This window comes from Hyalella azteca, unplaced genomic scaffold, assembly GCF_000764305.2.
Source record: "Hyalella azteca isolate HAZT.00-mixed unplaced genomic scaffold, Hazt_2.0.2 contig17235, whole genome shotgun sequence".
In the NCBI taxonomy this organism is placed as follows: domain Eukaryota; kingdom Metazoa; phylum Arthropoda; class Malacostraca; order Amphipoda; family Hyalellidae; genus Hyalella; species Hyalella azteca.
The window spans coordinates 10,228-25,475 of record NW_025947027.1 but is presented as its reverse complement, the minus strand read 5'-3'; the positions used below and the strand labels follow the sequence as shown (position 1 = coordinate 25,475).

At 38.0% G+C, this 15,248-nt stretch overlaps 2 protein-coding genes across 2 annotated transcripts; both read right to left on the bottom strand.

The window, feature by feature from the left end:
- Nucleotides 1-329: 329 nt before the first annotated feature.
- Nucleotides 330-8,331, bottom strand: LOC108680311 (ras-related protein Rab-13). Its single transcript, XM_018169115.2, has 6 exons — nt 7,996-8,331; nt 3,461-3,521; nt 2,948-3,086; nt 2,612-2,704; nt 1,561-1,674; nt 330-867 (listed from the first exon to the last, which is right to left on the bottom strand). The coding sequence occupies exons 1-6, from the start codon at nt 8,117-8,119 to the stop codon at nt 787-789; spliced, it is 612 nt and encodes a 203-aa protein (XP_018024604.1). The 5' UTR covers nt 8,120-8,331; the 3' UTR covers nt 330-786.
- A 251-nt stretch (nt 8,332-8,582) lies between these two features.
- On the bottom strand, nt 8,583-14,908 carry LOC108680310 (RNA-binding protein 28). Its single transcript, XM_018169114.2, has 11 exons — nt 14,703-14,908; nt 13,897-14,408; nt 13,332-13,506; nt 12,690-12,947; nt 12,243-12,511; nt 11,809-11,992; nt 10,582-10,799; nt 10,146-10,295; nt 9,738-9,876; nt 9,229-9,365; nt 8,583-8,754 (listed from the first exon to the last, which is right to left on the bottom strand). The coding sequence occupies exons 1-11, from the start codon at nt 14,833-14,835 to the stop codon at nt 8,599-8,601; spliced, it is 2,331 nt and encodes a 776-aa protein (XP_018024603.1). The 5' UTR covers nt 14,836-14,908; the 3' UTR covers nt 8,583-8,598.
- Nucleotides 14,909-15,248: the final 340 nt, after the last annotated feature.

Here is a 15,248-nt window from a genome sequence, read left to right as displayed (position 1 = left end):
CTGCAGCAATAAAGAACGTAAATTTCTTGGCAGCGGCTAAGAAATTTATTACTCCCTAAATGTTATGCTTACACGTCAGTTTAACCGGTATCTTATTTACAAAATAAAAAAGTAAATCATAATCGGGAATGAATTTACCTCAACCTCGTGCATAGATTGAGGTATATTTACTGCGGACTGATTCTGATAGGAATCAGTGAACTGATTCATAATGGATTGATACTGATTCTTTCTTGTAGCTATTGACATGTGAATATTCCGTTTGCAACTGTTATGCTGTCTTTTAAAATTGGCTATTTATCAATTGATGTCGTACATTTTAAAATTGGCTGTCTTAAAATTCAAGTATCAATATCTTAAATTAAAAATTGACTGCATATATTCATATGCAGTCAATATTCATAAATTATACGCAATAACTTGCCTATATGTCAATCAGACGGTAGAATCACCGAATAGTTACGTTCGCGATCGGCAAGCACTGTATTAGTACACGTAGAATGACGAATTTATTACTGATAATTCGACGGTATAATTTCTTGCAGGGCATTTTTCAGTAATTATCAAAACAGCTGAGCGATCATCAATATAACAGGAAGAGGATCAGCAACACAACAGAGGGATGATTAACACCACAGGAACAGAAGGACGATTACCACCTAAATCTCCACAAAAAGAGGATGATATTCTCGCATCATGGGGGTGATTATCCCCTCAACATGAGGATGATCATCACCTCAACATGAGGATGATTATCACTTAAACAGCAGCTACGGGAGTCACCGGTTAACAAGAGGCGCACTTGGAGTTCGCCTGGGCAGGTTCTTGCAAGTCGACGTTGCCAGTTCGTTCGTCAGCATCGCTTCCCTGCCGAAAAATCACATTACTTAAAATTGTAAACTTGAATATTAAAAACTTAAAGTAACGTATTACGGGGTAAGGCAATTATTTTTATCTAGTTTGTTTAGCGCCACTTCCCAAATTCCAATCTCCCTATCAGCTTGCTTGTAAATGTTATTAGGTTTATATTAAGCGAACATATTTACGATGTGTGTACTTGTGTTCTTATAATATGGGTACATTTGCAAGCATTTTAAAAGAACCTCAAAATTGTTCAGTATGATAGACTGCATCAGTGTCAATGTGGTTTGCGGCAGTGGAGAGAAGAAAAAGCCTCATTATGAACGCTCATGTTACACAATTATATAACTTGCTTAATAATTATGCTAAAAAATTGTTCAAATATGTGCAGAATTGTGCACCTACATCCCTAAATGTTTTTCATTGGGCTCGACGTAAGATTTATAATTTGATCATAAAATAGTCTAGTGATATCAAAACTTCTAATTGGATATGGTATGTTTTTGGTCATCTTTTGATTGGGTGTTTGTATAGTTACTCAAGGAATCTAACTCATATCATAGACTTTCCATTTATTTATATTATAGTAAATGACATGAAAAAGCACCAAATATTAATTTAAAATTTTCTAAGAGCATATTATGATTAATAAGCAAATGTAATCCTAGAGTTATTTGAATCAAACTATGGATGTGGTACCCGTGCAAGCCGTTGATCTCTGACAGCCCGGGCAAGGTTTCTGAAGGTCTCTTGTACGTTGATATTGCTACGACACGACACCTCGTGGAACTCCATACCGTAGCACTCCGCCAACTGCAACCCATCCAAATATTAATGAATATTTATTCCATTGAATATTTCTTTATATGTGAAGAATTAATTTTTAGATAAAATACACTTTATTACATTCGAAATCAATGAAAATGATGGCATTATCGATCGATATATTTTACCGCTTCCGAAGATTTGGTCGATAAATTAATACTGAAAATTTTCGATAGAAATTTAGAATTTAGGAAGGGCATCCCATTCGTCATTCGTGGCATCCCATTTGTCATTGCGAAATAATATTACTCACAAAATGTAGACTTTTTCAGTCATGTAGAATCGACTTGAACTCTCAGCAAAAGTATTTATACTTTTTTTTTCTGGATTAACAGTTGTTTAACTTGCACGGAATTAATTTCGTCAGAGAAATTCAACAGGGAAAAATTCCTGCGCAAACGAGCAGGGCGAATAGTTTTTGTTGTATACAAGCAAGAGATGAGGTGTAGGCTGAAGAGGTCGTGACGGCAGTTACTCTGCAGTCCAGGCAACACCAAATTTTCTTGCATTAACAACATTAACGACTCCCTCAACGATGACATAAAATCGTTCCCTTCCCTCAGACGAGCTACCTCCTCTCTTGGGCACTCGTCCTGCTGTCAGAAGCTTCTCAGTAAAAAAGACAACATTTCTTTTTGCAAAATTTCTAGCTTTATATCATGCAGTAAATCTACACAAGTAAGACACGCGTCCAAAATTGAAGAACTTCAGAAAATTCTACGTTTTGTTCATTGGAAACTAAACTCTAAGTTACATTTGATGGTATATAGTCGGAATCAGACATTCATCACTTTCATTTTGGTAACAATTTTTTGTAAATTGTTAATCTAGTGACACAGGAAAAAGTGAATCACAATGAAATGAGTACAAGCGAATGTTATATTGTTAATTAAATTCTTAGGGTTGAACGGAGGATCGCACGTACCTTTTGAGCTCGGTCTTTCTGCACGAGTTTGTGGTGAGGGAAAACCTCGCATTTGTTGCCTGCAAGGATCTTCACCACCTCAGGGGAAGCATTCTGTGACACACAACTTTATCAAAAACTTTACTTTTGATAAACTTGATCTTAAACTCAATCAACTTCATTGTAAGCTGACTCAATGCGTCAGCTTACTTTTAAGTAACTTCGATCTCTGCTGACTCATCTGATAGCGCAAGGACAAATGCGAAATAGGATTCGGATACGTATCAGCATAACGTTTTTGCAGAAATTCATAGAATAATATTATTTGTTTAACGAATAAAGTAATCAAAATTGCACCTCTTCGATGTTTCTGAGCCAGTAAGTGAGGTGGTCGAACGAATCAGTGTTGGTGACGTCATACACGAGGACAATACCCTGAGCACCTCTGTAGTACGCCGTCGTCAAGGTGCGAAACCGCTCCTCTCCTGCCGTGTCCCTTCGTAAATAATTACATTTTAATTTATGTACTGTATTGTGTATTGTGTAAATTGTATTGTGCTGTATGAACAATTTATTACAAATGAACTAATATTTTCTAGTACGAATGTTGAACCAATCACGAAAAAAGTTCCTCCTCATATAAGTTCATTATTTCATTGGAGATAATTTTGCGTTAACATCAATTGTATTTTTTATTTTGTCTCGAAACGATTTTTTACAATAAATTCATGTCAAAGATTGAGCTGAAAATTATCTCAATTCTTATAACACTACCGATCTCGTTTGAGATGAAAATCTAAGAATTTTGACGAGTTAAATAAGACTTCAAACTATTTTCTTATACACGAAAATTAAAACAAGAAGGCTTACCATATTTGAAGTCTTACGGGGACTCCGTCTAAGTTAATTATCTTCTGCTTGAAGTCGATTCCTGAAATGAAATCGGAACGAATCAAAAATCAATAAAAATGAAGTGACGAATTTGTGCGTATTATCTTCGGGGTGATTTTTTTGCTAGTATGAGATCGAAGTAATCACTACCAAATGCCTAGGTCAATTATGGAACATTAAAATGAATTGTTGAATATATCGGTGAGTAAACCTTTTATGTAAATCACGAGTAAAGCAAAACGTGATATCTCTACTTTGGCCCTTAATAATGCAAGCACCAGTTCAAGGGTTGAAGCGATAAACTTTCATCCGGCCAAGCTGAGCAGGCAAACGATTACGCCTCAAATTGAGAGCCTATGTACAGAATCTCTCTAATGAGTTGGATTTGCCACGAAGTTATTTTTAATGAAGAGAAACGAGGACTGGAGAAGCGAGCCTAAAACTGTCGTTAAAATCTTGAACAGATTTCGAGTGATGGTTATTTTCTCTATAGTGGAAGCGCGGTCTCGTTCTGGATGAAAAAAAGTTTTCAAATAAATTCTGGCGGCAAATAAAGCTTGTGGCCAGAATATTATTATTCATTTTGGATACGTTTGTGTATATCATTTCAACCTGTTAAGTGCATGTTATCACTAATCAGATAAAGACTTTTGTTTTGATTCTTCACTCTGCTGAAATATATAGCTAAGTTACCTCAATAATATTGCGGATTAATTATATGATTTGGCGTAAGATTCTGAAAATGACTTTATAATGTTTTTTTCTTTTGTGACAAGAATAATTCTTCTTCAAATTAGTTCAGTCATTCCGTCATTCCAGACATGTCATGACGTTACAACTAAGTTATTCGGCTCATAGAGTATGCTAGATAAGAGGTGTTCCTTGTCAGCCACTTACTTACTAACTGCTTAGACCGGGAACAAATAGCCTGGAGTTTGAATAAGATCTATGGAAATTTCTGGTGGGCCGGTCATCGGCCGGAGTATCTCCCCTTATAAGGAATAATGTGAATATGTACCTAGTAGTCGTAGGGGGAACTCATACATTCCAGGTGTTTAATTCGCTGTTGTGCGCAATGAATTCCTCATGTTGACCAGCGCTACTAGTATTTGTCATATATAGGCAGGGCTGGGCAGCGCTACTGTGAAATGTAGCGGCCGCTACCGCTACATGCTCTAAATATAGCGGGCGCTACCGCTACAATTGATTAAATGTAGCGCCGCTACCGCTATCGCTACATGTAGTGCGCTACTGCCCACCTATGGTAACAACTAGTATCATGTTGACACTAAAGAATTGATGTCACTTATTTGCTTAAATCGCAAGTTAACCAAAAATTTAAAAGCAAGGATTAAACCACAAATGTTCATATCTTTATGGAAAACGTTTCGGAGTCCAGCTCCATCGTCAGTTCGTAGAATCTATAATTTACATAGAAAGTCACAAATTAGTACAATTGAAAGCACAAAAAACAATTAAAAACCTAAACTTACAAGTACCAGGGCACAAAACCTATCTATTCACAATTTCAAGAGGATAGGAGCTACCAGCTGAATTTAAACTGGGCCTAAGTTTAAAAATGTACAATGATTCTAAAATACGCAAATCTGAAGTACCGGAGGTGGAAGCTAACACTCTAAAGTCACTGTCAGAAACAGGGACACCACACTGCTCGGCGTGAGTGCGCACAGCCGAATGAGGGGGGCGCGATAGTAACTGTCCGGTCCTACAACTCCTGCCCTTATGCTCAGCGACCCTGGAATAAAGATTGCGAGACGTCATCCCGACGTACGCAGATGCACATTGTGCACAACGAAATTGATAAACCAGGGACGATCGCATATGAACAGGGAGCATATCTTTATATCTAAAGAAAGAACCGATTTTGAAACTGTTTACCAGAACAATATGAAGTTTGACGTTTGGAAAGTATCTATCGAACAAGGCTGTTAATTCTCTTGACATAGCTTCGGACGCAGGGCCGAAGTATGGAAAAGAACAATAAATAACGTTCCTACTATCGCGCTCGGGAGCAACCTCACTGAATCGCTTCGACATGAATTTCTTGATTTGGGTATACACCAAACTTGCCGGAAATCCATTAAGCGAGAATATATTTCGTAAAAATTCAAATTCAGCGTCCATAGCATGGTATGTTGAACAAATGCGAAAACCTCTGTATAATAAAGTTTTAAGCCCATTTAACTTGAACCGGAATGAACAAAAACTAAAGAAACTTGTATTAAGACCGGTGAATGTCGGTTTTCGGAACACAGAAGTCAAAAAACGGCCATTAGATTTTGTAATATTGCAATCGAGGAAGGACAAACTATTGTTAGATTCAAGCTCCATAGTAAATTTGATAGAATTATGTTGTGAGTTTAGGTAATCAAAAAATGGTTTGACATGGGAGGAATGTTTAAAAATTAGAAAGGTGTCATCGACGTATCTGTGTGTTAGCTTCCACCTCCGGTACTTCAGATTTGCGTATTTTAGAATCATTGTACATTTTTAAACTTAGGCCCAGTTTAAATTCAGCTGGTAGCTCCTATCCTCTTGAAATTGTGAATAGATAGGTTTTGTGCCCTGGTACTTGTAAGTTTAGGTTTTTAATTGTTTTTTGTGCTTTCAATTGTACTAATTTGTGACTTTCTATGTAAATTATAGATTCTACGAACTGACGATGGAGCTGGACTCCGAAACGTTTTCCATAAAGATATGAACATTTGTGGTTTAATCCTTGCTTTTAAATGTTGACCCTAGTAACAGGCTGAGGTTGACAACATTACACCGAAATCTTTCGTACAGTTTTATTCTGTAATTTATATTATGTATGTATCATGCTGGTTTTTAAATAATATTTAATACTATTAAGTAAAATCTAAAGGCTTTATCTATAAATGTAGCGGTAGCGCTGTAGCGGCAAAACCTCGTATCGCTACTACGCGGGCGCTTGTAGCGGGCACTACCGATACCGCTACAATTGCTTAAATGTAGCGCCGCTACCGCTACTGAAAATGTAGCGGCCGCCTCATGTAGCGCGCTACCGATGGCAGTCCATGACTATAGGTCCATGATGGCAGTTTTCAGAAGCCAACATATTATTTATTTGGCTTTGAACTCGTTTTAAAATAGAAACCTAATTCAGACGGGATTGCCGTTTAAATGCTACCAGAGCGATTAAGCCAAATAACGCTGACAACATTGAAAAAACATTTCTGACCATATTTCCCCCTGCGACGCAGTAAAATTCCAGCAAAGACAGGCAGACAGATAACCTCTTCATTGATAGTTGTGGCCACGAGTCACCGAAATTTGGCAACACAGATGGCCTTCCTCCGCGGGATCAAAGGCTTCCTAGGCGCTCAGAACTCAGAACACATTTGGTCCGCGCATCCTCCGTTGCTGCCCTATTTACCACAGGCAAAGAAATACGAAGTTGGGTCTGAATTACGCTTCCTCAATTTTGCTAAACACGGAAATGATTTTCGATGAGACAAAATCTTTCTTTGTTTTCGTACTCAATCGATTTTGTTCAATACGTTTTTTTGTATACTTTATTCTGAAGAATAGGTCATGATATCAACATTAGAGAAGAATTTCATAAACACAACCAAATAAATCATTAACGGATTTAACAAATCCAAGTGTGTGAAAAAGTAATTGACGTTCAATATAACCTGTCAAAATACTTCATCTCACTCCAGCCACTTCCTTGACTTCAACTTACGTAAAATTCCAGTGAACATGCTATTGTTTTGATTTTGGATGCTTGCACTTCAAACACCTTAGCAAATTATTTCGGATTCTTCCTTCACAAATATTATATAAAAAAATTAATCACAACCCTTGCATAAGCATCACTAACTCTTACTGGCAGCAAAGTATTCTTCACGGGGCTCAGGAGTTTACCAGGAAAAGCGGACGTAGAACAAATTTTAAACGAATCTACAAAGTTGTCGTAGTCGAAGTGCGGTGTCATTAATTTAGTATCAGTTATGATTCGATCTGCCCTCGTTACGAGAGACCAGTTTTGTAGTTACAAAATAAATATCTAAGTACCAAAGCCACCCATTAATATCATGACCCAAGTGCGAAGGAAATTTTGCCAGTTTTGCAAGCTGATTACGTTTAAATAATTCTAATGGTTTGAATGTACAAGTTACGAATAAAATTACTAATTATAAAAAACTTTGGTAGTTTTTTCAGAATTTTATTTTTAATTAATGATGTGCAATACAGTTAGTCAACAATATGGGGAGGAAACCGTGCCTTCCATTCCTTATTGAAGCTTTAGTTTAAAAAATTATGTTGCATAATATGAGAGAAAAATTTACATGCTACGTAATTATCGAGTAATGAATAACATTGATTTGAATGTAGCCGAATGTTAGTGTAAACACCGTCTAAAGACCAAAACAACGAGCTAGACCGATGTCAAGCAGATAAAAGACGAATAATTCCAATTTTAGACGAATTATGAGGCTGAGCCTCCAAGTAACGTCATCACTCACCGACTGTTGATATGTATGTGTCGTAATAACGCTCATCGCAAAACCTGTGAACTAAGCACGTTTTTCCAACGTTTACATCACCAATGACTAAAATTTTATAGGTATCAGTGAAGTCAGCCGCCATGCTTCCAAAACGGCGGCAGGCGCAAGACTGCTGGCTAGACCACGGAGCGTGAGTCACTCCAGGCTTTAGTAAATCGATTGCGCGCTATGGAGCCGCCATGCTCTTGTGCGTACGGTAATCCCTTGGTTCAACAGTTCAACCATGCGGTGATCCAATCGTCAGTTTCACGATCACCTGACGCTTCGCTCGCCTATAAGAACGGAACTTCTAGGCTTAGAAGCACGACTCCATAATATATTATTTTTACTTCATGGAAATGAAACCTCAGAGCTGAGGAATAACATACTTGTAAGGGGTTGCTTTCTGAATCAATTTATGAAAAATTATTGTATTTTCAATCGAAAAATTGCGAGCGACAATATAAGCAAGCACTTGTTTTGAAGAAACCCTCCACACAACAGACCTCATGAATAATGCGTTTGAATACAGTTATACACGTATTAGGTGCAATTGAAACTTCAAGTCACTCAAAAAATCTTTTACTTGGGAGTTTTGTTTTTCTTGTAAGGCGTTTTGCTGCTCTTGGAAACAGACCCACGCGCCGCTTTCTTCTTGCTATTGCCTCTGTAGAAATTCTTGACAGGCGCTTTGCCGTGCGGTTTCTTGACGCCCTTGCCTTGATCGCGATGACGGAACTGGCGGCAGAGAACAGGAGAGTCAGAACAACCTAAATGATGGCGCACGCAATATACAAAATTCAGCGTGTACGGGAGTGGAAGGAACATGAATACGACTAAGATACATGAAAATATTAATGCGGTCAAAATACTATTGTGGCTGAAAATAATGTAGAAGCTGAAAAAACAGTTGATGCTGAAAATACCAATGGGTAACGTAATAACGCAACGTAGCACAAAAAATTACATACAATCAACGATTATGAGAAGTTAGAGTCACCATATTTGATCGGAAGGGCGAGAAAATCAACATAAACCGGCAAAATTGCTTGTGTAATAGAAAATGCAAATTGTGAATAAAATAGAGAAGCAATTTAATCGAGCTCGTTCCCACTAAGTTCAATAGATAACCGGCACTATTAAACATAAATGAAGGATTATACGAATGTGTTTGCTGTATTAAGTATGAATAAAGCACACATGATTCCTTACCTTAGGACCGAGATGGACGTGCAGTTTCTTGCCCGGTTTGATGACCTGCTTGGATGACGCCAGACCAGCGAAGCCAGGCAGCGGACCTTCGGGGGCTGCTGGCATGGCGATCAACTTCTTCAAGGTTAGGTTTTTAGCTGAAGGGATAAAAAAATAGATTTAAATGAGTGATATTCTATGAAAAAATATAAACAAGGCTGAGTATAACATGCTGATTTGTTCGCAATTATATTTCCTTGGACTTTTTACTCAAGCAGAAAATGATACTTCAGAATGATATGAAACAAGTCCACTGTTACTAAGAGCTAACTTAGAAATTTTCGTTTTAACGAGCATAAAATGAGGAAGGCAGATATTGTAGTAAAGTACTGTAAATCAGCGGAAAAAAATGTTAAGCATTAATTTAGGCAGAGGTAAATAGAACTTGCATCCTGTGAACACCTTATGAGAGTTACGTACGAACGCTATTAGAACGTTCTACTAATGCTAATTAAAACTATTAATATTACCGGCACTGGCACGCTTAACAACTTTTTTCTTCTTGGAAGAAACTGTGGCGGGCTTTGGAGCAGCGGTTGCTTTCTCAGTCCGCTTCTGTTTGGCCTTGAGAACGTTCAAATTTTCGATGGAGAATTCAATCACAGGTCTCTGGAGAATGAATAATAATATAAGAGAGCTCCATTCAGAAGTCAAGTAAACTCTGATCACGCATCTGAGACTTGCTTTTAATCCCACACCCGCTCAGTCGACAGAGACACCCAAACTTACTCTGGAAATGCAGTCACCCAACTCACCCAGCCAAGGCAAGCATCTCACCATATGCACTCAGTCCATGTAGGCCCCATAGCACACTCAATATAACAGGCATTACAACACACCCAGTCGGTAAAAGTTCAACAGGAGATCCCTCCACTCACCCTGCTGGGGGTGAAGACTTTGGGGTTGTTGTTCATTGCCCTGAGGGCGGCCAGAGCGTCCTCGTGTCGCGTGAACGCCACGAAGCCGTAGCCGCGACTCCGGGCGATTCCGCCTTCGTCCACTGCTTTCAAGTCGCGAATAACGCGACTCTGATGAAAGTGAGGTAGTGATTAGCTTCTAAATTTCGAAAGAATCAGTAAAATCAGAACTTTTCAACATAATAATAACCAAGATAAAACTGAGACAAATTCAGTGGTTCAGTTTACAGTCTACATAACTGAATATTTCTTTGAACAGCGCAGTCAGCTGGGAATAGAAACTTTGCATCATGACCACCATATAAACCTTAACTATCCTGCCTTGGCGGGCGCAGATTTCTGGAAGAGATGTTTGAGCTGCACGTCCTTACTATAGAATTATGTCTACCAAACAAACCTCGACTATCCTGGCCTTGTGGGGGGCATATTTCTGGAATAGATGTTTGAGCTGCACGTCCTTCATGTCTAGCGGCAGGTTGTGCACCACCAGCCGCAGGGGCGACACAAACATGTGGAGGTTGGCGAGCAGCTTCTCCTTGACACGTTCGCGCTCCCGTCTGAGGTGAATGTCCGCGGCGCTCACGTCGCTCGCTGCCGCCGTGCCCTCACGGATGACTGCCACACAACACGTCATTCATAGTTATTGACTAGACTTGTACAAATCAAAACACTCGCCTGTCACGAGACTTTCAATGTTTCTATCCAGATAAGAGAACACCCGTCATTGACGAGACAATCGTTATAGTCATCAAAATACTGAGTGATTCACGGAAACTACCTGTTTTCTATTTCGCGGCAAACAGCCAGATGTTGCAGGAAAAGGGTGAGGAGTATTTCATTTGAAAAACAAGTTCATGAAGTTTTGTGTTCAACCTTGTCAGTTGCCACAATGAATTGGGCAAGTGAGCAGTGGGCGTTTGCTGTCAAGGCATACTTTTCTAATGGCCGTTCCATTATCGCTACACAACGGGCATTCTGTTGTACTCATTTCCGTATTCGTCTTTCAGATCGAGTTCCTGATCGGAAATCGATTGTTACGTTGGTGAACACATTTAGGGCAAGTGGAAGTGTTTTTTTTCCATGGGGTTATCTTAAATTAATTGTTTACAATGACTGTCCAAGGACTCTACCTACTTTGAAGAATAACATTCACCAAGCTATAGCCAACATACACGTCAATATGCATCAACGAGTTGAACGACTAACTTGAACTTCAAAAATCGACTAACTGAATGCATTGACAGTTTGGGTCGTCATTTGTCCGATGTCATCTTGAAAACTAAGTGATGCAAAAATTCATGTAATACATTTTTCAAAACAATTGCTATTGTAATGATAGCTTAACTAGTTCTTTCTTAATTGAGCTTTCAAATCAGGAAGTTTCCGTGAATCACCCCAAATGAGCAAAGAAAAGATAAATAATCTTCCTACTAGGACGATTTTACCCACGCTGAATATAATATTGAATTTTCGTGTATTGCATGACAATATTCGTAAATCATCGTATTTTGCGTGACAATATTAGATTATTACTTGACAATAATTTGGAATTATGTGAAAATATTCAAGTATTGCCAGAAAATAACATCACACGACGGTAATTTAAGGCATTGATGCAACTCACAGCCTTCCCGAGCGAGGTAAAGATTCCTGTTGTCCTTGCCCTTGGGTGCCTCTTTGTTGTTGCTGTGCAGGTCGTTGCGAGGTAACGAGAGCCGCAGCATCAGCACTCGCCCGTCCACCGTGAACTCTTCCCTCCTGCCAGGGTCTGCTGAGGCATCTAAGCATGCCTGGGCATCCTCTGCAGTCTGGGGTACCAATTTCAACGTTATTACTTCAAATTTAACTCATAATTTCTACTTGCGAATAAATATCTACTCGATTCAATTCAATGAAAATGTAATACCTATACATGGGAACAGCTCATCATTCATATTTATTTATATTATTATTAGGTTATCTATGCACGAGGTACTGGAAGATCAAGTTTTCATACCAATTCATTTTGATTATAAAAAATTTTGATAGGCAAAGCATAACATTCATCAGACTAGTTACCTCGAACTGAACAAAAGCACAGCCTCTTGACTGTTCAGTGAGCTTATCAGTGACCAGCAACACTTTTTTGATGGGCCCAAACTTAGAGAGTGCCATCTCCAGGCCAAGGGCTGTTGTGTCCATTGACATTTTGCTGACAAAGATGGAGCGGCCTTCCTCCACGTCCCGGCTCACGGGTTTGATGGGCACCCGACGAGGTTCTTCTTTCTCTGTCTTCACAACACATTTCGCGTCATCGTCTGAGGAGCTGTCATCTGATAGCGGTGTATCTGAAATTCCACGTAAGGCGTACAATTACGTTTCACTTAGGCAGAATTAAGCCTTTGATCAGCAGAACCATGCCAATAAAATTAAGTCTTGTTTGAAATTTTGGCACAAACAATTAACAAAATAGAGAGACTGAAAACCTTTTTTTCAACACAGACCTCCAATAATTGATAGACTTACTCTTCTTGACCTTTGATGGCCAGAAGTTGGAAAAAGGATCACTCGTTTCTCCACAAAGAGATTCAATTTCTGTCTTGACTAGAGACAAGTCAAAATCTTCCTTTTTCTTGGGCTTGGGCAGTTTTCCTTTCTTTGGACCAGTTGAGATGACATCATTAACTGCCTCTCCCTTGACTTCTTCTTTTATCTCAACTTTAAGAGAAGAATTGAGCTGAAATTTGGCCTTGGGAACAGCATGGTCAACAGCAATATGACGGCCTGGAAGGAAGGCATGAGGGTTGATGCATGTTCAATGATGCATGTTCTATTAATAGATGTGGATGAAATGAGATATGTGGATGAAATTTTATAATTCTATAAAATGTACAACTTTTTACCTTCTTGCATAATTTGAAGTTAGCACACATGAACTCGAGAGGCACCTATTAGAAAATAAAAACGTTGATAGAAATATTTATGATGTCTGTGCCACCAAACTCATTAGTTTTAGGGGCAAGTTTCTTTCATGTGTAAAACATTAGTAAAGAGATAGGCCTCTTTCCACTAGAGTCTGGAATATCTTTCCAAAATGTTATAAGGAAGAGCTGTGATAAGAACAATATTAGTATGACATAATACATGTAAATTCAGAGAAAAACTTACCTTTGAGCTTGTAAAGATTTAATTTATTAATTGCTCTAACTGCTTCATCATGGCTAGATAACTGCACAAATCCCAGTCCCTTATGTGTGAACTTGGAGCCAGCAGGCTTGGGTAAGTGCACCTGCAACACTTTCCCCAAAGGGCTGAATAATGCAGAGAGGTCTTTTTCTGTTGCCTGTCAAAATTGATTGATATAAATACATATGTATATACTAACACAAATTAGAATATATTATAGGAGTGGCTGAAGGACTTGAACCCATTATTTAATACAAGAAGACAAAAAATTATCATGAAAAACAAAATCACAAAACGTATGGTCATAACATGCATGTAAAATTCATAACAATTCACAATAACTAAAGAAATAGCAATGATATACTGTACGCAGGTACATGCTAATAAGATTATACAATTATACAAGTATATATGCTATACTAAACATTAAAAGCATAGATTTCACAACCATTTAAAAATTGCACAGAACTAACTTCCACCAATACCAACATAAAATCCGTTGTTCACTAAATTTATAAATAAAGGAGTTCTATTGAAGACACTGCACCTGGAATGATATGTTGCGGATGATTAATCTCCCGGGTTGATCTGAATTGTACGTCTTATTTTCTTTTGATTTCTTTGTCACTTTTTGACTGATGCAACTTTCTCTAGATTTTGAAATTAATGGTATTTTCTCTTTTGTACTCTTCTCAGTCTTTCCAGCAGCATCGGGAGAATTTGGCTCTCCAGATTCCTTGGATTTAATTTTTTTGAGGGCTGGTACAGGTATTTTGGTATCAAATTTTTCAACATCAGAAGTTTTCCGTTTCAAACTTTTGACTTTATCAATAGGCGATTTGGTCAGTGGTTTTGAGGCATCAGCTTCCACACTAATGGTTTGAGACTTGAAACTTTTAACTTTATCAATAGGCAATTTGGTCTGTGGTTTGGAGGCATCAGCTTCCACACTAATAGTTTGAGACTTGAAATTAGTCCCATTATATCTTTTAATAGCTTCCACAGCATGAGCAGGATCAAAATATGCTATGTGAGCAGTGCCTGTAAACTGCTTTGCACCTGCAACAACCAAGATAAGTTAAGCCTCTTGAAATTACATACATATATCAGAAATTAAAACTTGCTTTGCTGTCTCATCATTCAACTCAAAATAAAAGACATATTTTAAAATAGAAAATGCATACAAGTAAAATGTTGTTAAATAAATACAAAGTTGTTTAGGATAATTCATTAAAGTTGCAGGATTTTATTAAAGAATCATGTCATCAACCAAGTCATTTTCCTGAAAATAGTTGGGCAAGACTGTAGCACTTACTGCCAAGTGTCAAGAACTATATTAAACTTCACACTCACCATTTTTTTCCAAGTGACTCCTCTTGATTAAGCCAATCTCTCCAAACTGAAAAGCTAGGTCATATGAAGTGCAATTTAGGGGCAAACCAGAAATAATGATAGAATTAGAAGCTGGAAGACTCATGCTGCCCATTGATCTTAAATTAAGGTACTTATATGAAAAGATGTCTGAAACATATTAGAGAGGGGATAAGATGGGTTGACAAGATCATCACATTGAGCTCTTTTGGTATAGCACTTACTGGCATTGATATTACAAGATTTTCAGTCTGATTTAAGAAAACATATGACTTTACCATCTCATTTTGGCTCTAACCAGAGGTAGAAAATATCACATTTCCAAGCCACAATTAGAGCTTTTTTGTCAGTATTGGAGCTGCATAATTTGTTGGAGGAACTATAAACCATCTAAGTGAATGGCATTTATTATGCAACTACAATGAAAATTTGCATCACACAAGTATTGATGCCTAAAAAAATATTTTCTGGGCAAATGAAATTGGAATGTAAGTGAAAAACTCACAACTACAAAGCATTCTGGGGTAA

Bases quoted from the DNA above. Each gene is read 5' to 3' on its own strand.
- LOC108680311 (XM_018169115.2), bottom strand. From the start codon at position 8,119: ATGGCGGCTGACTTCACTGATACCTATAAAATTTTAGTCATTGGTGAT. The intron at 3,522-7,995 runs GTGAGTGATGAC...ATTTCATTTCAG, and splicing joins CACATACATATCAACAGTCG to GAATCGACTTCAAGCAGAAG. The intron at 1,675-2,611 runs GTACGTGCGATC...GATGGGTTGCAG, and splicing joins AGAAAGACCGAGCTCAAAAG to TTGGCGGAGTGCTACGGTAT.
- LOC108680310 (XM_018169114.2), bottom strand. From the start codon at position 14,835: ATGGGCAGCATGAGTCTTCCAGCTTCTAATTCTATCATTATTTCTGGT. The intron at 10,800-11,808 runs GTGAGTTGCATC...GTTGTGTGGCAG, and splicing joins TTACCTCGCTCGGGAAGGCT to TCATCCGTGAGGGCACGGCG. The intron at 8,755-9,228 runs GTAAGGAATCAT...CTCTGCCGCCAG, and splicing joins ACGTCCATCTCGGTCCTAAG to TTCCGTCATCGCGATCAAGG.